Source organism: Puma concolor, chromosome B4 (assembly GCF_028749965.1).
Source record: "Puma concolor isolate L17-30 chromosome B4, mPumCon1.1.hap2, whole genome shotgun sequence".
NCBI classification, from domain to species: Eukaryota; Metazoa; Chordata; class Mammalia; order Carnivora; family Felidae; genus Puma; species Puma concolor.
In genome coordinates this window covers 36,859,585-36,884,893 of record NC_141673.1, presented here as the reverse complement: position 1 = coordinate 36,884,893, position 25,309 = coordinate 36,859,585, and the positions used below count along the sequence as shown (strand labels likewise).

The window sequence follows — 25,309 nt, the reverse complement described above, 5'->3', positions numbered from 1 at the left end:
GGTCCACGGGAGCCCATCGCCCAGCCAGAGAGGGTCCAAGCCAGGAGGAGGTGTGGCAGGCAGCCCACCGTCCTCTTTGGTCTTGCAACTTTAGTACCCAGAGCTCGTCTACACAGGCCATTCTTCTACACCATAATTTATCAGGTTGGACGCCTTCCATCCAGTCCTGCATCCAGGCGGAAAGGAAAGGGCATTAGCTTCCCGCCTTCCTAGGTTTTGAGGATAGCGGTGTACCGGGTTGCAGAGGCGTCTCTTCTCTGTATTTCCAGAGTCAGCCTGAAAGTCCCCCCTGAAACCACGAAAGGCCCCCGCAGCTGCGGTGTGTGCGTATGTGTTTCTTTCCTCTCCGGGGGTCCTTTCTTTTTAACCTGACTGCGGGAACATTCTCCTTCCCATGCGTCTTTCTACTGACATTCGGGACGACGGTAGGCTCGGAGCTGATATCTCTCCCTCCTAAGATGCCCCCCAAGCTCTCCAACACCCCCTCCCATTTCGACTCACTCGCTGTGAGCGTGTATGAGAGGTCGCGTGAATGTTTGTGGCCACCGAGCTGCAGCCCTCGCCAAACCTGTTCTTCCTCTCTCGGTCCCCAGAAGTCCCTCCAGCTGACCGGACTTACGCCTGGCAGCGCTTGGCACAGTCAGCGCTGGGGCTGAGATCCAGTCGGTGCCAGGCACTGCCAGGCAGCAGCGGCGCGAGCGACCGGGTCCTCCTCGGTGTCGATTCTCTAACAGCTCCTACTCCCAGGGCGCACTCCAGCTATCCCTCTGGGCTGTCTTCCAGCAGTCGCCCTTGGGTCCCGGGGGCTTTCCGGAGTGAAATCGAAGGTGAAGGAAACAAGAGGAGGGCGGGAGGTGGGTGGGAGGAGCCCCGGGCCGTGGGGAGGTGGGAGGAGCCTCCAGCCAGGGGGTGGTGTGGGAGGAGCCTTAGGGGAGGATCTGGGTGGAGAAAGGGGCCGGGCAAAGCCGGGATGGAGGGTTGGCCACGCAGGCGCGGGGGGCCGCGCCGAGAACCCCACGCGGGAGCTCCTGGAGTCTCCAGCCACCGCTCCTCACTTCACCGGAGAAGGGGCTGAGGCTGGGAGGGAGCTAATAAAGAGTGAATGAGCGGCAGCCGCTGTGGCAGCCGGAGTCAGCCGGAGCAGCACCGGAGCCGTGCGCCCGGGAGGCGGCGAGGGGAGGCGGTTCGCCTCGTCCCTCCCACCCGCCCCTCTTTCTCTCTCTTCCTCCAGCTGGTCTCAGAGTCCGGCTGGGTCCGGTCCCTCTGTCCCCATCCCGCATTCTTCCACCTCCTCCGAGTCCCACTCCTCACCTAGGGCGCCCCGAACTGCCATGGGTTAGGGTGGGGGCCGCGAGCCGTGCGAAGGACCAGCCCTGTACATCCGCCGGGGGGCGCGGAACCCGAAAGCCGCCAGCCGCTCGCGGGCGCCGGGCATGGGGAGCGTGGTGTGAGCCCGCACCCGAAGAGGACGCAGGGGCTGCGGAGACGGGCGCGAGGAGGAGGAGGAGGAAGAGAAGGAGGAGGAGAGCGGCGGATTGCAAGGACCCGAGGGAGGAAGGGAGGGACAGGAGGGTGGGGAGCTAGGAAAAAGTGAAGCTGGGAGGAGAAGGCGGCGGAAGGTGGGGATTGATGCTTCTGTTTTTTGTTGCCGCTGCTGCCCTCGCGCTGGGAGCCGAGCCGGAGGGAAGGCGGTGGAGAGATGATTGCAGAGTTGGTGAGCAGCGCTCTGGGGCTCGCCTTGTATCTCAACACCTTGAGTGCGGATTTCTGCTATGATGACAGGTAAGGGGTCGACGGGTTCCGTGGGGACTCCGCGGTGGCTCAGAAGCTTCCCGCACTTTAAGGCTTGAAGCGCGTCTTACAGGAACTGGTCCAGCACCTGAAGGTTTAGGAGAAGCGTAAACAACACCCAGAGCAAACACCGGGACGCGAGCGCGCTGGGCGGGCTGAAGGAGTTTGGGTTCCTAGTTTGCGGCAGGTTCTTTCTCTTGGTTCTTGGCTGTTGGCGAACGCTTAAGTATCCTAGCGGAAATCACAGCAATTTGGGAAACTGTTTAATCAAGGTATTAAATGAAAAAAAAAAAAAGTCTTAGGTATTTCTTGGTGCACATTGAGCGATTTTAGGTCTGGGCTGGAAGGAAACCGCTCCCCTCCTCTGAATAGGTCTTCCCTGTGACGTTTCCTTTTATTGATGGGACACTTTTATTTCCCGAGGAAAAAAAAAAACACACCTTTGGCAGTTACCAAAATAGTGGAAGGAGAGAATCGTCCTCTGCTCCAACTTTCCCATTTGACGTGTACGGTACTTTACTTTGAGCCAAGATAATGCTGCTGATGGACACTCCGACTCCCCCCTCCTCCCTCACCAATCGATGGAGTAGCACTTTTATAAAAGCCTGCGCTTTCATTTCTGTTTGGGAGTTTTACATTAGACGTTAGCGATTCTTTTGTGCTAATTGAGGAAGAAGACGCCCCTAGAGACTGAAGTTGTCTTCTGCATTTGGGCTAGTTTGGGTGGCTAATGAGACCTGAACTGTGTTGTCAAAGAAACTGCATCGATTTCTGGAAAATGTCACAGTTGTGCTGGTGTCTCTACCTATTTTTTAAACGTTGTTAGTGTTTAGAAACTGGTGAAAAGCTCCGATAGCCATTAGGGAAAATTCCAATTTGTGCCTTTCCGGTGACTTAATCTGATTACAATTAAAACAGATGCATAATTAAAATATATTAGGGAGAACAGCACGCCTGGCTAAACTTATTAACCGTCCTGGGGTGTTTCATGCTCCATTGAAATTAAACCATCCAAAAAGTGAGCACAGATTTACTTTGACAGCTTTTCAGCAGCCTCTCTGGGCTATGGAAAGTGAATGGATCCCCAGGGTCAGGGCAAGGCAGAGAGTGAAGTTAGAGTGGCTGATCGTGAAGGCAGAATCTTTTCTGGGTGGTAATTAGCCATCTCTGGTGTGCCCACTCTACGGGGAAAAGCATGTTCATGGATGTATGCTTGAAATCTGTGAATCTTGATTTACAGCCACATGTCTGCTACGAAATCAAGCAAACTCTTCTTAATGCATTTTATGTAGTTTCTATCAGAGACTGGTTGATAAGGAAGCCACTGTTAGACTTAAACTTTTCCTCAACTTTTAAGCAATGTATATGTTTTAGCAATTATGCTACATGCTCTGAGAAATAAATATTCTTTGTGTAAGACTGGGGTGAGCTGCTTCTGTTCCTTCCAGTTTTTTGTTACCGTGCACCTGCTATTTCTAGGGTATTGGAAGAAAAAACTTTTGCTTCCAAAGATGGGTGACTTTTCACTAAAATGAGCTCAGGGATGAATCTGAGCAGTTCCTGTTTCTGTTGGGGACAGTTTGAAAAGTAATCACTTAAGCCAAGAATAAAGAGCTTGGAAAAAAAGCAACTTAACTGTAATATGCTAAGTATTGTAGAACGCTGTGATAAATCAAGCATTCTCAGTGTATGCTGTCCTTTATTCCTGTCCAGTTCTGTAAAAAATACATGTCAGAAGAACGTATCCTGTAAAGATGAAGGCTTGAACTAAACTAAACTTGCACATACATTTTTCTATAGATTTAATGCTTATTTTGTGTTCCTTAATCATCGGTCGGGAGCATTAGGACTTCGTAACTTGGGGAGAATAGTGTGAAGGAGATGATAAATTAGTTGTGCTTTGATGGTGGGCAATCGTCGTAAGTTCTTTACATACTGTAGGTTGGGTGCAATGTCAAAATTCCTGACTTAGCTACGTAGATGAACATAATGTGATGAGTTGTCCATATCATCTAATTGATAGCTTGCTCAATATATGATACATAGATAGACATTATATACTGATATGATGTTGAGAGCCTGTAAATATAAATTATACTTTGCTATGATTTGGAAGTGTATTTTTAGTCCAGTTTTCTTAGTAGCAGAACTGCATATACAGTTGTATGCTCTTAAAAGAGCATGAAGTCTCAACAGAATCAAACTTGGTTTTCATGTATCCTAGAAATTCTGATACACTTGTTAATAGGAGTGTGGAACTTACTGGATGTCTGCATGGCATGTGCAGGTGATTCAGTGCCAGAGTGCTCTGTAAATTGTGGCTTTTTGGATATAATTTGTATCTACCTTCTCTAACTCACAGCTCCATGTGGAACTGGGGGAGAGCTAAGGAGTCAAGTGGAAACTGTAGGATGATGATAATGTGTTTACTTCTAGTACTGCGTTTCAGACTACAGAGACTCAAGTTTAAAAAAATTGTGTAAACTGCATGTGTGCATTCCACTACCCCCCAGGAACTTTGTGAAATACAGTTCTGGAAGGAGAGGCCAGTGCTGGGAGCTTGCGAGAAGGGAGATGGCTCTTACGCTTGACTTGCTTAACTAAATCAAGACTCTGCATTTTAGCTGAAGAATCTGGCATTTGCTAGAGGAGGGCTTTATATTGCTTCAGCTTAAACATTATTGCTGTGGTACTTCTCAAAGTTATCATTTCCTTTAAATATGGTGATCAAGTTTACTTTGTAAACTATATATGTAATTACTTTCACTGTTTGATGTAACTTGGTTGAGATTAAGTGGTAATCTGAAACTTTTTCATAGCAAAATCGATTTCCCTATGGTAAAACTTAATATTTTACAACTGTTTTAATGCTAAACTTAAGAATATGGCTGGGAAGAATAGAGTTCATCATATCTGATGAAAAAGCATATATAGTTTCAGCTTCACCGCCCCCCCCTCCCCCCCCCCCATCCCCTTGCGTTCAGTCTAGCCATGATTGTATTGAATCTTAAATTGTGGTTAGAGTACAATTGGAATTATAAATGTGCAGTCTTGGCCAAACTTGAAGTCATGATGAATGATGACTTCTTGAAGGGCTCTCTCATTTTCTGGGGAAATTTGGTGTTTAGGTCACTGGAAAAAAACTTGCTGACCCCAAATTCTGTGCCCTCTTATATGTCTGTTGAGGATAACATTGCATCATTTTCACTATGTCCTCTTTAAAAATCCTATCTTAGGTTTTGCACAGAGATAACACTCAGAGAGGAGTCTGTGTCCTTCAAAGCAACAGAAGTATGCCAGAACTGTTGTTCTGTAGTCAGATTTCATGTTGCACGTATCATCTAACTGATAGCTAGCCCTTTATGATGTGTAACACGTAAACAAGAAGATAATGCACCTAATACGTATTTTTATTCTTGTGTGAATAAAATCATACATTACTTAAAAAAAAGATAATTTGAGTATTTGGAAGTGGGAAGTGGGTTTGTGGTACTCTGAAATTTCTTTTCCTTGTTGTCCATTTTGCAGTTTGTTAAAACCAACCTTGATCGTCAACGTGACTGTTAGGTTTCTTAGCTATTCCATTGTGCAACAATCGTGTGAAACTTGGAAGAACAGCTCCACAACTGAAATTTCAACTTTTGAGTCAAAACTACCACCACAACTCTTAATAGCACTTTCCTGGTTTAGTATTCGTTCGGATGTGAATATAAATCTGTTTTTATAGAAACATGAGTTAATCTAAAGTCATAAAGATTTTGATTAACAGCATTTAAAATGAAGGAATGGAGGAATTAAGATATTACAACTTTTTTTTAAAATCTTTTTTTTTTTTTTCTAAGGGTATTCAACTATTCCTTCTGCTTGGCCCCTTTAAAGTTATTGTCCATTTGGGTTTTGACCTGGTATGATAAGAATCCCTTATGAAATGATCAGTCACTCTTTTAACTTCCCTCTAAAACATTCTAATAGGCTTGCAGGAGAACAGTCTGGGATTGTTACCTTAGGATTCTAGTATGTTCAACCATTGAAGTCCTGCTTGGTATTTAGTGAAAGCATGTTTAGGAAGAATTACTATATAATCAAAATATATAAGGAAGGAGTTTGCTTTGTATCAAAGTTGCCTACTCAGGTTTTTATTGGAAGAAGTCAGTGTGTACAGGGGTGTTACTGTACTCTGATTTTCTCTCCTGAGTTTATGATATACTGAAAAAAATGCAAGTGGATACAGTTTATAGTTTATGAACTATTTTAATGTATTTTATTTTCTAGCTAAGTTTAATCAAATGTATGCAGGACAGGTTCATTTTGCAGTTTGAACAAATACATCTCTTAATAGTAAATTAAAATTAGGTGAAGCCAGTACGGACTACTTTGCCTTACTTCCGATGAGCCTGTCACATGCGGTTTATCCTAGCAAATGACCCAAAGACAAGCACTGAATGGCCATGTATAAAGGCGATACGGAGAATTGCTGCTTGCCAGCCATGTGTCTCTTAGTTGTGTTTCTCTCTCTATATATTATAATAACAATATTATTATTATGTGTGTGTGTGTGTGTGTATGACGTGGGGGGCTATATTATTATATATTATTGTTTTACATTTTTTGTCATCTGCATTTAGTTTTTTAGTACTAATGTGCCCCTAGGGGAACCCTTAATTCTCTGATGCTATAATTCTGAAACAACTAGAACCTTTTGGATTCCAACTTGAGTTAGGAGCACAATTTGTCTTCCCAATCTCTCTGTTGCTCTTCTGCATGCTAAAAGCACTTCTTTAAAAATGCCCATGGTGTTCCAGCTGTTCATCATAGGCAAAGGGAGCATATCTTCTAAAACAGGCACCTTCATAATGTTAGGAAAGGGCATAGTTTACCCTTGTCACCCTGAAAAATGTGTGGCTGACAAACCTAATAACTTTATCATTCTCACTTACCATGCTTTTAATACAATAACATATACCTTTTAAGTTTTTTGATTATTTTCTTATAAGCTAAATATCACGTAGCTTTGGGTACCTACTTTAATGGCTTCACAAAGTGACATGTGTGGCAGCTTTGATGGAAAGGACAAATGGGTTGTTGAATGTAAATACCCCTCTTCTGTGAATAGCTGTTCTCATTTGGAGCCTGGTTGAAAAAAAGAGGAGAGACATATGACCAGGAACTGTGTACGTTCTGTTTTTTCGTGAAGGCATCATACTTTGAATAATTACAGGTGTAACTGTGCACAATGCTAGATGGTTTCTTTGAAGATTTTATTTGTATGTACTTTTGAGGTATAAATGACTGTGTTCAGCAATTCACTAATTATGAATACTCCTACACATAGGCTTCTCATATATATGATGCATAATACAAACAGCGGCTGTTCACCCTCGTCAATAAACATCGTTACCGGTCTGTCCTTTACTACTGTACTATAGCTGGTATTGTAAACTCTTTGAATCTGGGAGTCTGATGATAAACTTATAAAAATGCTGATAGATTGTACTTTAGCAGATTCACTTGCATTTAGTCATGTTTATTTTGATTGATACTCGTATTTTAAAACTTTTATTGGGACTCTGTTGGCTTCTTTCCCAGAACAGCTGTGCTGAGGGTCCATGGTAGGTGGTTTGAACTGGCCTTGTTGTTGGTCTGGTGCTCACTGGCACTGTATTCATACACGTAGAAGCTTTAGAATACCTCTCCCCAAATGTGTTTTTCCTGTTTGTCTGGATCAGTTGTTTTCCATGGAGGGAAACAGTGGTTGAATACTTTGAGTTAACTAGATTTGCCTCGACTGGTCATGGGGATTGAAGGCTTTTGCCTCAAAGATTTTTTTTTTTTTTTTGGCTGTAGTTTCTAGGCAGATAATTCCATCAAGATGCAGCACTATCAGATTTCTATTGATCTCCTTTCCTCCTCTCTGACAGTTTAACTATTCAATCATATTTGTCAGTTTCTCTGGTACTCAAGGTTTCTTGGAGCAAAATGTATAAATGTTTGTTTCAGTCTTTTAGAAACTCTTTGGGATTACAATTTTGGGTTCAACCATGACCTTTTTTTTTTTTTTTTTTTTCTTACAGGTAAATGGGAAAGAAATGAGTAAGCCTAACTACTCAGAAAAAATTTTGAAAAAGGCAGGAACACTGAAGTGATTGGTTTTCAAGATGCTACATTAAAAGTTGCTATCGTGTTTTTAGAGTAGTTTGTTTTCTTTAAGGGCATTTCATAAGATGCAGTTAATTTGAATGACCAGAATGATTATTTTAAAGATGAGATGAGCAGAGAGATTTTTATTGGCTCAGGTCTAAAAAATTAATATGGAAAAGAGATTAGAATTGAAAATTCTAAATTCACCTTTAGATTTCATTTTATTGTGGAATTAAATGAAATTATATGTACACTTATTTATTCTAAAAGTTCACCTTTAGATTCCATTTTATTGTGGAATTAAATGAAATTATATGTACATTTATTGATTATAAAGGTATGCACATGCCACATTGCTTGAGGGCAGTGCTGCAGTATCTGTTTTAAGAGTACCTTAGTATTTGGCAGAGGAGATGCTATTGAGCTTATGATAATTTGATGTAAGCTTTTGTTTCTTGTTTTCTTTGCTGGGGCATCTTGTGATATCAGAGTGAGGCAGGGTATGAGGCGTGGCCCAGCATGTAGTTATAGTTCAGGAGATTGACTAAATTACATGATTTGTCAAATGAAACGTACATTAGTGCCCTTCCAATAGCAGCTGTGTGTTAGGAGTTGGGAAAAATGAAATGGTTCTGTCCTATCCCTTTGCCTTTGATGATTGCCCTTCATTTCTGTGGCATTTATTATAATAAATGTGTCATTATTTCACTGAGACATCATGTTAAAAAAAAAAAACCCAGCAAGTTCACTACAGGCTTGTGATTATGATTTCATTAGCAAACAGTGTATAAAAATTATTGCCATGGGTAAAAGGAATTTACTGACATTTGAAACTGAAAAATTTCCAAGTTTTGATAACAAACATGCTTTATTCCTAATTGTGATTCCAGATTATTGATTTCTTCAGAAGTAGAAAGTTTTGACTGTAGTCTCCTAGAAATTCTCCCTTGGCATCATTTAGGAGTATTTTAACTTCAAAGGATGTGTTATTTGCTGAAGAGTGGCCACTGGGGCGCAATATGGCTCTTGACATTTTGAACAGTGTTAAATGATGATACTGAAGTATTTCAAACAGCCATGTTTCAGCATTGTTTAAAAATCCAGTGGGAAGAATGGCAATCCATATAACCCTGCATTCTTGGAATTCTTTGGTTATTAATTTTAAATGCAGTTCACAAGTTTGCATTTTATAAAATAAGTTTTTTTTAAAGATGAGTAAGTCTAGTAAAATTTTTTACAGCTGTGTCTTATGAAATTTTGTTTTCTTTTTTGAATTGCTTGTAAGTATTCTATTAAGAGACTGAAAGGATACAGACCATAGCCTTGTTTGTTTTTGCTTTAATCTCTTGGTCGGGTTCTATGTCTATGTTTAGAACATTGTTACAAAGCATATTATTATTAAATTTCTATTATAAACCCTAGATTATAAAACTAGTCTTGGAGAGAGGCAGATAAGTGAAAACACTTTGGGAAAAGTAAACATCTTGTTTTTGTTAATTTCCAATTTGTTCCACAATGAAGGCAGATCTACCCTGCTTTCTTTTCTGTTAGTGGCATCCCTTGGATTAATACTGAAAGTCAGTAGTTCAATTCATTACAATGTCGGTGCATGTTGAAGCGCTATCTCTGCAGATTGTGTGTGCAACAGGGGATAACATAGGTGGTGGCTTTACAGATTACATTGACAGGCTCGACCACTTTTAGTTTGGGGGAAGATGCTTGTCATTACAAAGCCATTTAAGGGAAGTGGTTCTTGAGGTAATGCTGGCAGCTGAAATACTCATCTGGGGACCTTTCTCATTGTTTTATAAACTCTCTTTTGGCTACTTCTGCCTTCTTATCTTTAGGTTTTTTTTTTTTTTTTCCCAACGTTTATTTATTTTTGGGATAGAGAGAGACAGAGCATGAACGGGGGAGGGGCAGAGAGAGAGAGGGAGACACAGAATCGGAAACAGGCTCCAGGCTCTGAGCCATCCGCCCAGAGCCTGACGCGGGGCTCGAACTCACGGACGGCAAGATCGTGACCTGGCTGAAGTCGGATGCTTAACCGACTGCGCCACCCAGGCGCCCCATTATCTTTAGGTTTTAAAAGGTATTGCACATACTGAGGCTACTGCCTTGGATTATAAAAGATGTCTTAAGTCTTAAGGTAGAATACTTGGGTCCAAATATTTTGTCAAGTGTACTTCTTTTAGAAGAGGATGTTCCCCTCCTCCTCCAAATAATTAACTATAGGACTGCTCTCTGAAAGCAATTGAAAAGAGCTCATTTTGACAAAGCAGGCTTCTAATGACAAATTTTCCAACTACAAATTTGCAGAAGAAAAGTTCTCAGATGATGAAGAAGTTTAATCAGGCAAAAAGACATTTTTATTTGCAGAAATAGGCCCTTTAGAGGGAGGCAATTATTTATAGCTGATGTGAAAAACCGGTATACCTGAATTCATTTGGTAAACCTCATTTAAAATAGGAAGGTTATTCTATTGGAAAAAAAAATGGTGCTGAATTGTGTCACTGAATTTATATTAAAGAAATAAGGTTTTATACTTTAACCCATTCCCACAGGGTTATGTACTGATTTAACCAAAGAAAATGAATTTAAGATTTGAAGAAAATCTATGAAAGACACCGGTGTGTAGCCTGAAATTACCAAATATACTTTGCCACAAATATCTAGTCTTTCATTTAAAATATCCCATTAGAAAGCATCTCTAGGGTTGCTTCCTTCGCCTTTATATTTAAGAGTCTGTATTTTTTCTTTTAAAAGTAGTGGTGTTTTGGGCATTTGTTTCGCGTTGAACAGAAACTGAAATTTCACTGTTGGAAACCTCCTGTATGTCATCAAGCCATTTCTATGAGAGAGTAGCTAGTAGCTCCTTTGGAACTCATGCCTGATAAGATTGAGATGCCTGTGGCAGACAAGGGGGCTTTCGACCTTGTCCTCTCTCATCATTTGCTCCCTGCCTTCATCCTTTGACATGGATGATTGCCTTTTAGGAACTCTTTTAAAATGCACTTTAAATCTCTAGTTTCTTCAAATCAGAGGGATCCATCCACGCTTCTCCTAAAGATACATTTTTGAACTGGGCCTGGGCCTCTTGGGTGTCTTTCTCTCTCTCTCTCTCTCTCTCTCTCTCTTTTTTAAGAGAGAGAATCCCAGACAGGCTCCATGCTCAGTGCCTGACCTGAGCTAAAATCAGGAGTTGGGCACTCAGCTGACTGAGCCACCCAGGCACCCCCTGAATCTCTTTCCATCCGGGTATATATATATATTTTTTTAAATCAGTGCTTCCTAAACTCCCTTCTACCTGCAAATCACTTGGGGTGTTAAAATGTAGGTTCTGAGACAAATCAAGAAATAAACTCTTAACTATAGAGAACAAACTGATGGTTACCAGAGAGGAGGGAGGTGGGGGCATGGGTGAAACAGGTGCCAGAGATTGAGGAGGGCATGTGTCATGATGAGCACCGGGTGATGTATGGAAGTGTTGCATCACTATATTGTACACCTGAAACCGCTATAACACTATGTTAAACTATACTGGAATCAAAATAAAAACTTGAAGGAAAAAAGAAAGGAAAAATATATTTCAAAAATGCAGGTTCTGGCTGGAGTGGGGCTCAGAGTACATGTCTGTCTCTCACAGGTGCAACAGATGATGCTGGTTCATGGACCACACCTTGAGTAATAAGGCTCTATTTCATTTAAATGTATTACATCAGCTCAGTCTGTTTCACAGACATTTGGAAAGATTGCCTAAATTCCTGAATTGAATAAGATTGAGGATAAGGTGCCTGTTCTCTGTGTAGCAGTTTGGCCATTTTATTTCATCTTTATGTTTTGTTTTCACATTTGTTCAATCATGACATCTTTAAATTGATCAGATGGATTTGAGGTATTGTGTAGATTTTGAAAAGGTGGAGAGCCTGTTGAAATTCTAGGAGATGATCTCTACTGAAATATCTGTCACCATCTTGTATTACAATATCATCTCCTTTGTAACATTAGTGTGTAGACAGATGTTGGATTCTGATTTTGACAAATAAACTGATCTGCAATTGCCTTAGGCTTGGACTTGAAAAATACTGATGCTTACACTGAGTCTCTGTAGTCAGTGCCGTTTTTGGTTTGTGCCTCTTTTGAACAATTCCTTGTAAGGAAACTTGACTTACATTACGTGAAGACTTTACAGACTTTAGACAGGCACCACAAAATAGGTGTTTAGGCAGCTGAGAGTAGGAAAGATTTTTATATATTAATGATATTTAGGATACTGGGTGATGTGGTCATGTGAAGGTACCTACACAGGATTAGAAATACTTGAACACATGTAATTTTTTTAACCTGGCACCTTATGCCTTAGGCATTTTGGGGGCTTTCTGAATAGATGAGTGCCCTATATATCTGAAGTTTTAACTTCCTATTAATAGACATCTTTTTTTTTTTTTTAAGCTTATTTATTGATTTTGAGAGAGACAGAGATAGCGTGGGTAGCAGAGAGGGAGAAAGAGAAGGGAGACAAAGAATCCCAAGAAGGCTCTGCACTGTCAGCTTGGAGCCTGATGCAGGGCTCGAACTCATGAAACCGTGAGATCATGACCTGGGCCGAAACCAAAAGTCAGACGCTTAACTGACTGAGCCACCCAGGTGCTCCCTAATAGACATCTTTTTAAAGAACTCATTCTAAAATAGGTAATGATTATTCCTTTTTTTTTTTTTTTTTTAAATACTGTGCACTAGAGGCAGTATCATGAATGAACATTGAGCCAAGATCAAAGGCTGGCATTTAAGTCTTGCAATTACTACTGCATTGAGCTACTTTGCTCTCTAAAACTTTGTCTTATAATGGATCAGGAAGTGGAAATAATAATAACTGCTGACCACAGAGTGAGGATGAAGTGAAATAGTATGACAAATATTCTGTGTGTGTTTTAAAAAGCTGCATGGGTATATACCCTTTGATGTAGAGGGTGTTGGACATGAAGGTGACTCTCAGTTATCACTGCACATTAGCGTCTGAAAACAGAGCTGTGTCCCGTTCCAAGCTGTTGCTAACTTTTCCACTTCCAGTCAGTGGTTGAGCTCCTGCTGCCGCAGCTGTTGCGCCCCCCACACCCTATCTCTGCTTCTCATCTCTGTCCACCCTCTGTTGGTTAGCAGTCCTTAGTCTGACGGCAGAAGCGGTTTTTTGCTCTGCTGTATTTCTTTTCTGTTGCTTTCCCCATGCTTCTGGTCTCCGTGCACCAAGGCTTATTTTGAATAGACATTCTGGCCAATCTGAGCACTTTTTTTCCTTCTGCAGAGTAAAAGGACCAATTACAGTGCATCGGGTGTAAATAATCTTTGGTACTTTGGTTCTGCTTGGCAGGATGTATTATTACTGGGTACTCATGGTTTCCCTCTTCAATGACAGCCCTTTTTCTTTTGGGAATACATGCAGATTCAGATCAGTTCTGGAGGCTCGGTGATTAGGAAAGCTGTATGTCAGATGAGCCAAAGTTTTCCTGCGTTCAAATGTTTGTGTGAGTCAGTAATGTATTTAGACTTTGCAGTGAGTATGTTTAGTATATGTACTGGAGAGTAGCACCTAATACCTAAACCCGGTGATTCATTTTTACAACTAATTAGAAAATTTTCCTTCTTTAAACCTTTCCAAACAACGGGGTGGCAATAAGACTATAAAAACTTCAAAGTCAGATAATCTAGGGATTTAATCCCAGAACTATTACTTGTTAATGGTATAATTTTGATTGTTACTTAAACTCTTTTAGCCTCTGCTCCCTGTTCTATAAAATTAGAGTGGTAATACCTCCTTGATAGAGTTGTGGGGTGAATTTAATGAAATAAGCTACATAATTAGTGCCTGGCACAGTGTCTGGTCTGTCTAGGATACTTAAATATTTCTCTTGAGAAATTATTCATTAACTATTGATTGCTGGTAGTTGAAAATCACTATATAATAACATCTGGAAATATTGTAGAGCATTTAGGGGCACTTCTTTCAAAAGCAAATATTAAACATTTAAACTTGTTTTAGTAATTTTTCACTTAGAATTTCAGATAGATGTAGGATAACTGAAAGGGTTCAGTGAACTATATGTTATATTAACTATGAATTTTGGGATGTAATTTTCATCTCGAGTTATAAGTTTGGAAAAATGATGCTGAAACTTAACCATTTTATATGCGTGCATGCACACATGTAAATTTTGCCAATACAATGTTTGTAGTGTATACTCAATTAAAAGTGCATATGAAGAACAGAACTAGGATTTCTTCCATCTTCTTTGTAATTGATACTCTTCTTTAAATTTGATGATACTGTGCATAGGAGTATATGCAAAATTATGATTTTTTTTAGCATCTTCTAAGAACTGTCCCACTCTATAATGTGCATCTTAGACAATGAAAAAGCTTAATGAAAATACACAATTGTTTTCGGTTTCATTGTGAAAGGTTATGTTGAATTAAGAGTTAGCCCGAATCCCAGAAATGCTTATATATCTTTTGTTTTATAGTGAGCAAAACTGGACATAAAAGCTTATTATTTTTTGAAACCTTTTCTGGGAAGCTTGTTATGCTTTCTCTCATGAACTTACTCTCTTACCAGGACCTATAATGTGCATTAATTTATTTACAGGTGGTTCTGCATTTAAGAATATTGACCTCTCTCCTGATTAAAATAGATCTTTCTTCACATTTGCTTAACATTTTTCTAGCGAATCCCTATATAAAGAGAACACATAATCTTATAACTCTAATATTTCTTGCTTTCCTTTTTTTTTTTTTTTTTTTTTTGCCTAGAAAAAGATTGCCCCCCTCTTCCCTGCCCCAAACCACGAGATAAGCTAAATATATTGAAGGTTTACCATATTGGTAACACAGCTTTCTTTTTAAAGTCAAGGTATGGCGGTAATGATTCCCCAGGTTCCCTTCCAGCTTAAAACAGGTCACAATTCTAGGGTTATGGATTTGGGTTCATTTGCCCAAGAAATATGCTTGAAATTGGCCATTTTGGGGTAATTAATAATATGTTAAGTAAAACGTTGACCTTATTGTCACATATAGAGTGAAAAATCAGGCACATTAATAAACAGACCGTATCAACCAGAGATGTTTTTACCTCAGCCATAATCATCATTTATTTCCCATGTGTTACCTTATTCGCAGTTGGAATGTTTACTCTGTTCCTATTGATAACTAAATTCTAACAGCAAGTGGCAAGCTCCTAAAAAGGAGAACACTTTTGGTTCTTGTTGGATGGCAGCCTAGTTTTCTCTGGTGCACATCTGTTCCTTGGAACATTTTTAGAATATTCAGGTGAAAATTCACTTAGTATTTTAATAAACCAGATTCTGTTACTGATGGGTTAAAAAGAATCAGTCATACTGTTTTAATTTATTAAAGGAAAATAACAAATGGTTTTTGCAGAGTAGCCCTCAACTCTCTGGAATTAATTTAAAATTAGTACAAGAAACCAATAATTCAAGACCTTATTAAACATGCCTCAGCTGCTGATTTTTAGGACTAAACAAAGGACTAGCATTTGGATTTCTGCAGGGTGAGGGTTGGATGGGAAGGTGTGGGTACCTATTATAAGGGAGGATATTATCCTGTTTTGAAGTATGACATCCCTATGAATGAACTTCGGTGGAACTGACAAAGTTGACTTGCAGAGGGTTTTGTCCTTTTCTTGCTTATGATACAGTGCTTTCCTTTATGGTATAGGGGCGGCGTCATTATGGGGAAGTGTGGGTGAACTTTGTTTGTTGGGGGAAAACAGAGGCAAGAAAGATGGGTGGTTTTGATTCTGATCTTTGTGAATTGGAACCAGAGTGGCACATGATTGTCAGTTTCTTGAGGTGGAATCAAGACAAGTTGTTAGGAATGGAAATCCTCCAATTTAACTGTTTGTGGAAGTAGCCCCATGGTGTTTTCTAAAGATTATATGACATATTTTGATCGCATGCTGAATTTTTGGTGTGTGTTGTAAAATAGAAGCTTGTTTATGGTTTTAAAATGCTATTGTTATAAATGAGAAGTCTTTGTAAATACCTCATCTTTGTGTATTTGGAATTTGAATTCTGAGAATTTATTATGTGGGGAGGGAGGGAATTAGGTTTATTTTTCAAATGGAAGCCTGAAGGAATTAGTAGACTTACTGTTAAATTGGACAGTTTACTTATATACCGCAAACCGTGTAGATTTAAGGTGAACCATGGATGATATTTAAAGGTTAAAATGGTTTTTAATACTAAGCATCATCTTAAGTTTAAATTTTTACTTTTATCTCTTTCTGTGTCATCATTGTTTATGAAAACTGGTTGAAAATGAAGTTCAAAGATTTCTGGTACATCATAAGGTTTGACAAGAAACATTATTTATTCCAAACTTGAATATAAACTTAAATACAAACCAGAACTTAGCCTGAATGTTTTCTCTTGAAGCATCTTTGGAAGTCTATATAAAAATAGAGTAAATGCTTTGCATGCAGCTTACCTACTGCATTTGAAGAAAATCTTTTGTGTACGTCTGCAAGCTATTTGTGTGTTCAGGAAGAGTTTACCAGAACAGACTGAAATTGGTAGAAATAGGTCAGAGTAACACTGCAGCTATAATTCTATTGAAAACTGGAATGGTATTCTCTCTTAAACTCTTGAGTAAATGGAAGTTGATGAATGATTTCTTTTGTGAAATATTACTGGTTTTTTTGTTCACTTAAAGAAAATTATTTGTATTTTGCTTTTGAAAATTATTTATATTTTAAGGATTGTTTTCCCCCCAGAAAATCATATTGGTTGCTAACTCTTGGCGCTCTTCACAAACTAACTTCTGTATCAGTGTTGATATCAGAAAAAGAGGGCGAGGAATGGAAATTAAGAAAGCAACAAAAAATAAGGAGATAATTGTCTTTGTACCCTAACAACCAAAAGACTTAAGGATGTTTAGTGATGCCTTTGTAAATTGTTTTGTTATATATTTGCTCATGAGCACTTATCTCAGAGGCCAGAAATGGCTCTTGTTACTAGAAGTGAGGGAAAGAAAAGAAGGATAAAAGTATGTTTACCATTTAAGTACTCTGATTTCTGCAAATTATAGTGTAAAATTATGAGAATTGTATTCAAAATTTGGGAGAGAGATTTGAGTGTGGTTTATTTTCAATTCAGGAAATCAGCTCAAATAGGCATTGGCCTTTGGTTTCAAAGTGTTTAGTCATTCTTATGTAGAAATGTGTTGTCTCCCAAGAAAGCATCCTTGTGGGATGCTTTCAGCTTATGTCACCACCCTATTCCTTTAGCTAGTGTTTGTAAATGCCTAGCTGTGTCAGGAACCTTGTTAAATCTGGGGGCACCTACTGAGAAGAAGATGTAATCCATAATCTCCAGTTGCTTAGAGTTTGGTGGACAGACCAGATAAGTAGTTTCTCTCAAATAGAGGCATGCTTACTCTTCTAAGTGAGCACACAAGAGAAGTACTTGACCCGGCTGCGAGGGAGTAACGTGTCAGAACTGTCTGAGGAAGAACCAATCAAATGAACTTGATAAAGATGATAGAGGGGGAGGACTATCTGGGGAAAAAAAATGTACAGGAAGAGAAAGGCACAGTGTCCAAAGACAGGGCATAGCGCCAGAGGAGAGGGTAGGGAGAGAGAGGAATGGAAAATGAATTGGTGAGAGAGCCACGAGCTGGAACACTCGGGCCTTGAGTTCCATGATAGCATTTTGAGACTTGTCAGAAGTAGGTGAGATCCAAAGCAGAGAGACCGGAATAGTGTCCATTTATAGGATCATACAAGCTATTTAAGATTATATTAGAGGATTTCTGTTCCCAGTGATGCTGAGTGTTAAAATAAGCTGGGGACAGAGGTGAACAAGAAATGTGAGTGTATTAGAAATGGAAAGGTGAAGAGAAATTGGCCTCCCTTGGTGTGAGTAGCAGAATGTGGAGGAAGGGTGAGAGAATTTCTGTCCTGTGCAAGTGGGAAGAAAAGGAAACCCAGGTACATCAGCTTGGGGTGAAGGGAGGTGGAAAGATTAGCCTACTTTCCTCTGTGCATAAGAGGAGACATGAGATATCAGAACATCTCTGCTCGCAACATGTTACGGGTGTGGAGGTTTTGGAGTCTGGCAGGCCTGTATTGTGGCTTTGAACTGTTACTAACACATTGTCACTGGGCCTTTGTTTTTGCTGGCTTATTATGTGTTTCGGTAATAAGGACTTTTGGTTGTAAGTGACAAAATGTCCGATTCAGGGAAGGTAGATCCCTTTGCTTGTCTGAACCTGAGGCCTGTTGAAGTTATGAAGACTTGATTTTTTTATCTCATGGTCTGGCCATCATGGTTATCGTGGCCAGTGGCAGCCTAAAGTTCCTTCCTTAGCTCTCCCGGAAATGCTCCAGGGAGGACCTTACTTATCCTAACTTAGATTACAAGCTCATCCAGGAAACACAGTTACTAGCCAATTGGGGTGCTTTTGCCAGGTGTAGTCACCTGCCTGAACCTCTGGTCTGACAGATGAGTACAGAGAAAGCTGGTTTTCCCGTCCCACACTACATGTAATAGGTTCACCACAGGAAAAGGGGCTCCATTAGAAGGAAGGGCAAGGTATTCTGGGGGCAGGGGGAGACCACAGACGTCCACTGAACCTGGGATGTCCACTTCCATTCTATCCTTACTGCCCTTTGAGTGGCACTCTTTTGTGCCAACTGGATGCTAAATGCAATCTCAGAAGTCACGTGGCTTACATAGGCATGAGATGGTCACTCATGGGGTAGAGCATTCATGTGGCTGTACGTGTGCAGATTGGATTTGGATCACCACCTACATCAGGAGTGGGCACCAAGGCCTGTGGGCCAAACCCACCATATAGCATGTTTTTATAAACAGCCATACCCACTTGTGTAGGTATTATCTGTGGCCGCTTTCTCTTTACAGTGGCAGAGTTGCGTAGCTGTGACAGAGACCTTGGGCTTGCAGAGCGTAAAGTATTTACTATCTGGCCCTAAACTGAAAAAGTTTACCAACGTCCAATCTAAAGAGAAACACACATTTAAAATTCTTCTAGCAGTCTTCCTGATCCCCGAGAGCACAGCTGGGCACGCTCAGGGGTTCCCTGACATTAGTCGGGAAACCTAGCCCTAAGAATTGTTGGGAGTTACAGCTCAAGGTCAGACTCACAGATGTAAAATTTTGCCAACTTCTCCTCAGATGACACTAGGGTAAGCACTTTCAGGCGAGTGTTGGAGAACCATGGCATGGACCCCACATCTCTACGATTGTTCCCGTCTTTGCCTTAACCAGTGCCCTGATCCCGAGCGTGTTGCTGAGCAGTGGGTTTCTTGCAACAGTGGGTCTTTGTGTGCGGGTGCTGTGTGCCCCCGCCACGCGGCCCTGGCAGTCATGTTTGGCCTGCAGGAAGTGCCTGCTGCTTCCTCTCCGAGTGGAGGCCTCTGGGATGCTTGTGTAGCTGTTTGGAAACCTGGCCCCCCTGCATCTGTAGCCCCAAGCCTGTGTTTGCAAGCAGTTGTTGCCCAGCTGTCTGCTGCTTTGTTACATTGTTTCAGTCTCTGCTTCAATGTGCTCTCCAAGTGTTTTTGCTTGACCTCCCCCTGGGTATCTGCCTTGCTTTAGCTCATTGCTGAGCAGCTGTTTGGTATTCTTCTGGTATCCATTTTCCCATGTGGTCTGCCCACTGGTCCTGATTTTCTGTGATTGAGGTTTTGACACCTGCAAAGTGACTCTGCATCATTGCTTGGTTGTCGACAGCCTCGTCTTGATGCTTTTTTCTTCTTTGGGCTCCCCAGGAGGCACCCTTGATAAAATGTGTTCAAGAATGCACTGCCGTGATAGGAGGGTTTTTTTTTTTTTTTTCCTTATTGGCAAAGAAAAAGGCCGTATGTTTTTTTGCTTTGAACTGGATTGCCATCTTCCGCACTCTTTGAGAGTCCCCATTTGTAGGATGGTTTCAGTTTGCATATGGTTGTCCTCTGATAGAAAAATTGGTGTCAGGACCAGGATTGCCTACTACAGGATTGTGGCTGATTTCTTCTGCTTTTCAGGAGTATTGTTAACTTATGGGGTTAACTTACAGGGTTAAATGTGAGTTTTACAAACTAGTAGTCCCTGGCTTTTCAAAATTTGTACCTCAAATTCATCTTTATTGAATGGAAAATTCTGCCTTTGGTATTATTTTTAATAATGAATTTGAAAAACAACTAATTTTATATGCATATGAGATGAAGTTATAAGGCCTGATAAATAACTGGAATACGTTTTAACCAACTATCTGTTCTACTTAAAAACAATGCCAAAAAAGCACATCTTATTTTGATTTCCAATAAGAGCCTATTAAAAATTCTTAATTCATAAACCAGGTGGTAAACATTGTAAAAGCAGACGTTTAGGTAGAAAGGTTTTGACCCGGAGGTAATGTAATCAATTTACAAAAAATGAGCTAGAGGAGACACAGTAAATCAAACATATATTATAATACTTGTTTAAAAGGTATCATGATATTCTGAGTTTGGGGAAAGTTCAATCCTAATGTTAAATTTTATGAGTAGGTATGTAATCTATATGCATTTACATGCAGTTCTCTGCTTGCCAGAAGCCAAAGAAGAAACAATCAATTTACAAATAACACAGAGGCAGTAAATTTGTTGGCGGCACTTCTGGGCCTGTTGTAATTCTGTAGTTCTTTCGATATGCAAGTTGTGAATTGCTGATGTTGCTGTGAGCCAAAGATATGGAGATATGTGAACGTGTCCAGGCAGCACTTACATTATGTAAGGCTTGGAGGTATTTTGATATCAGTGAAATAGTTTATGGGTGTAATAGGAAAATGTATACTGCTGAAATCATAGCCATAAAATCAGTGTTTATATTGAAGTTTCCATTCCAATTCACATTTTAGGTTTAAAGGTTTTGCTTGGTGCTGTGTGATCAATCGAGACACAGTTCGCCTCTGGCAGGGGTTCAGGTCTGAATCTACACATCTTATTGGCTCTGTTCTAATCACATTGATCACTTTGAACTGTCACCTAGGAAAGCATGGCTTCCAACATGGATGCCCTGTTTTCTTCTACAGTGGTTCAAAGTACATGACAGTCTTCCTCTAGTAGCTCTCTTAGGTCTGGCTGTCATAGTTGATCTTTTTTGCTTAGTCCAGGGTGATTGCTATAAATGAGCTGAGACCTGGGTTCTTGCTTCTGCAAGGATGCTTCTGTCTCTTCCAGGCAGCTCAGTATTTCCATCTCAAGTCACTTCCAGGTTACCTGTTGTGGACCTAAATCTCAGTCTGAATATTATGAGTGTGATAAATGAGTAATGAATTTAAAAACAGGAACATTTAGAAGGCATATATTTTATTTCTCCAGGGGAAATCAAGTAGGATGGATCATTGACTAATGGATGCCCTTGAGAATATTCTTTAAGTTTTCACTCTGGCTGTATTATAATGGGCCTATCAGTGACTCGTCTGAACCAGGGTTTGCTCACCTCTGAACAAGACTGTAATTCCTGATCTCATAGTGTTGTTATGAGCATGAAATCCACTTCAGCTTCATATGCATTGTTTGCTCTAATATGCCAGGCACTATGTGAGTGGAATGGCATGCAAATGATGAATCATATGTTCTCTGGTCTCAAGGACCTCAAAAACCTGGTCAGTCATCATATATTTTGGTTTCCTACATGAATGAACACTTTGCTGAGGTATGAGAATACCCAGTGGGGGCCTGTAAGAAGAATTAGATTACCTCTGGAGAGACTGGAAAAGGATTCATGGAGGAAATATCAGGTCATTAGGTTGGTGGAACTCAAAACTGTGACTGCAGAGTTTTACATGTGTCCTCAGCATGGATGATGGTAGATTGAAAAAAAAAATCAGGCTGCTCAGGATGACGATGCTTGGCTTAGCAGATAATGAGGGCAGGAGTGCGGAGAAATAGGTTCTGCTTACATAAATGGGTTAGAAAAAAGCTTAGGGTGAAAAGCTGCCACCACACTGAGATATTGTAATAGGATCATGAGTACTTTCCATCTGATGCCAATATACTATTGTACTTTGATCACAAACTCCATTTGCGCTCCAGGCCCTTCTTACACGTACAGGTTAATGATTACTGTCTGTTTTCTCCATGTTCACGTGTGTAAGACCTTGTTTTCTTCATGTTTACCGTGTGGGTAATATCTTATGAGCTCAATAAATACAGAGACAAAACCCGTTTGGGGCTCTTGTCTCTTCTCGGACATTAGCCTCTCTCATATTGAATTCTGCATCTGCTCCCTTGCTGGACAAGAGAGAACCCCAGACTCCTAGTCTGTGACACAGGAGGAAGTGGTATGACTTAATGTGGTGAGGTTCAGAGATGGACTTATTAGTGAGGTTTCTGATGCAGTACTTTGAAGATGGAAGGAAGAACCAGGGAGAGGCTGCTCTGGCTCCCAGCTCAGATCTTCCTAGGCCACGAGTTCATTTGAGAATAAAGTCCATTCTGAGGAGTTTTAGAAAATGGTAAAGCTGTATGAAAATACAAATAGTATCGTGAAAAACTCCACAAAAATAATAATTAGGCATGCAGTAGATTGTTGTGTCCTTTTAATAATTATGTGCAAAATACAGTGAGTTCTTTGTGTATTTATTTTCAGCTAATCCTCTCAACCCGGTAAAGCACTTACTTTGAATGAGGACATGGGCTCTGTGAGGTTAAGTAACTTGCCTTAAGGTCATTGAGCCATTAAATGATGAATTGGATTTGAACCCACACAAGTGTGTCTCTGGGGCTTAGGCTCTTGACCCCAGTCCATTAAAGTACTGGACTAGACGAGAGATCAGGAGATCTGAGTTTGAATCCTGTGTTTTTCCTGGGAACTGTGTGAGCTTGCACCTTTACTTCAGCAAGTATTTACTTGTATTTCCCCATCTTGGTCATTGCAGCATAGACAAGAGATGAATCTGAGGCAATTTTGCTTTTAAAGCAGCTTTCTTTGGGCCATGGATCCCTTTGGCCATCTGGGAAAACCAATGGACTTCTTCCCCCCAAATTGTCTTGAATGCATAAAACAGAACATAGAAGCCAAAAAAGTCGAGATATAATTATCAAAATACTAAAACCCCAGTTAATTGTAGTAATACACATTCTTCTTTATTAATCGATTTAGTAACAATCAAGTGGCCGATCCATTAGCTGCCATAATATCAAAGTAATGATGAGTGTAAATGATTTTTTTTTTTTTTTTGAGAAATTTGCAACAACTGCACTGTGATAGAAAAGTGTCTGTGAATCTGCATGGTGTCACTGCATGGTTTGCTGCCTTTATTCATAATTAAAGGTAATCCTAAATATCTTGAGGACTAGAAAACTAAGCTGTACTTTTTTTTCCCCATCTAAGTGCATGGGCTCCTTAAATTCTTTCTGTGCATCAGGATGAGAGCCCCTGGTAGGACAAGAAGGCATTTATTAAGATGCTACGAAGAAAGAAGGCAAAAAATAAAGGTCATTGGGAGTGTAGAGGTATAATATTTTTTGGACTTTTACCTCTCTAAACTGGAGGAGTTTGGCTGGGGTGAGTAGCTGGAAGCCTAGGAAGGGACATGGAAGTTCATAGTGAGAGTCCATCATTGACTTCTATTAATGGGGCGCCTGGGTGGCTTAGTCGGTTAAGTGTCCGACTTTGGCTCAGGTCATGATCTCACGGTTCGTGGGTTCAAGCCCCGCATTGAGCTCTGTGCTGACAGCTCAGAGCCTGGAGCCTGCTTCGGATTCTGTGTCTCCCTCCCTCTCTTCCTCCCCTGCTCTCACTCTGTCTCTCTCTCACTCTCTCAAAAATACATAAAGATTAAAAAAAAAATTAAAAAACAAAACAAAACCCTGGAGCTTATTCTTTTCCAGTACAGGATCATATAAGCTAACAAAATGTTGAGATTTTGTTTGTTTTGTCTTGGATTTTGATCACTAAGTTTATAACCTCAAGGGTAGGACTGGGTAGTTTATGTTCAGAAAATCTGATTATTAGCTTTGACTTTTGATTAGTAAAATGGGAAAATACATTGTGAAAAGACAAAGTTAGGCATAGCAACTTTTGGAAAGCTAGGCTTGGGTTGAGAACAGTGGATACACTTAAAGCGGTCTGTGGAGAAAATGTTGGAAACTGCCGATTTGGATAATCTCTAATACCTCTTTTAACTCTGATTCTTTCACCCAAATATCCTTGATATTTATGGCATACTGAAATAAGTCTCGTTTTCCATGGATTCTGATGAAAGAAAAGAAAAAAATGAAAACAGATGGAAAACCTGAAAAGTAACTCTTGGTTGATTGACAGTAAATGTGGAGAATGCTTTAGAAAGGAAATGAAATGTTGTCTCCAGCAGATGGAAGTGTGTAAATTTTTCCTCCACATTAGAGCTAGAATCACTGTGAGTGGTAGTGTTTCAGATAAAGAAGAATAGAAAGAAAAATTGTATGATTATCATCACAGGTAGAAGTAAAAGAAAGGGTTCACATTTTTATTAAAGGCTCATGCCCAAAAAGGAAAAGCCTTTCCTGCAAGATGTGGGTCCTACCCTTTCTTCCTCTTTATTTTTCGTGCTTTGTCCTCAGAGAGCAGCCTTTATCTTCTTCCATTTTTTCTCTTCCCTTCCAGTCCTTTCAGATCCTGTCATTCCTTCCTCTCTGCCATTTCCACTCTCCCCTCTCTTCCCTCCCCAATTCAGGTGATGCTGAACATGGGCTCAAGAGGAGGCATCTCATTGAGCCTCACAGAGTTGATGGCACTTTGAGAGGTTCTTTTTGCATATTATCTCATTTAGCTCTGCATAGCAGAGGCACCTCTATATTCTGCTACGTGGCTCAGGTAATCTGCTAAATAGAGTGATACTCAAGCTACAATTTGGGAAAGGGGAATGGCAGTCGTGGAGATGCTGTGGATTGACTCGCTTGCCGGAAGCCCGAAGACTGGCTCACACATTCAGAAAACTACAGGTTGTTCAGAATGACCAGTCTCAAGGATGTATTCTGGAGACCTGCCAGAGATGGAACTTACAGAAGCAAGGAGAAAGGAGTTTGTGATGGGCCCTGGGTGACAAGCTAAGGAGCTAAGCTGAAAGCTAGTGGGGAGCCCTTGAAGGAGAGAAATGATCGATTTTAAGATCGAATCCTCTGATGGAAATAGGATGGATAGACCAGAAGAGCCAGTTGAAGGCAGAACAGGTAGGAAGCTTTCGAACTAAATAAGGGGAAACATTGAGAGTTGTAACTAAAGCTGAGGGGATTAGGAGAAGGAAGCAAATTTGAGGGAGTAAAGAAGATTCTAGAACATGAAGATTGGAGAGACAATGGGTGAGAAAGTTTAGGAATTTGTTGAAATTTCTGAAGGAT

General features: G+C 40.5%; 1 protein-coding gene across 2 annotated transcripts in view; it reads left to right on the top strand.

Annotated features, from left to right (window-relative positions):
- Nucleotides 1-1,550: 1,550 nt before the first annotated feature.
- The window catches only part of TMTC2 (transmembrane O-mannosyltransferase targeting cadherins 2), a 404,595-nt gene continuing 380,836 nt past the window's right edge, over nucleotides 1,551-25,309 (top strand). For both annotated transcript variants that reach the window (XM_086712717.1, XM_025926374.2), the window contains exon 1: nucleotides 1,551-1,782. In XM_086712717.1, the coding sequence (XP_086568843.1) occupies nucleotides 1,700-1,782 (83 nt within the window). In that variant the 5' untranslated portion in view covers nucleotides 1,551-1,699. The remainder of the gene's footprint in view (nucleotides 1,783-25,309) is intronic.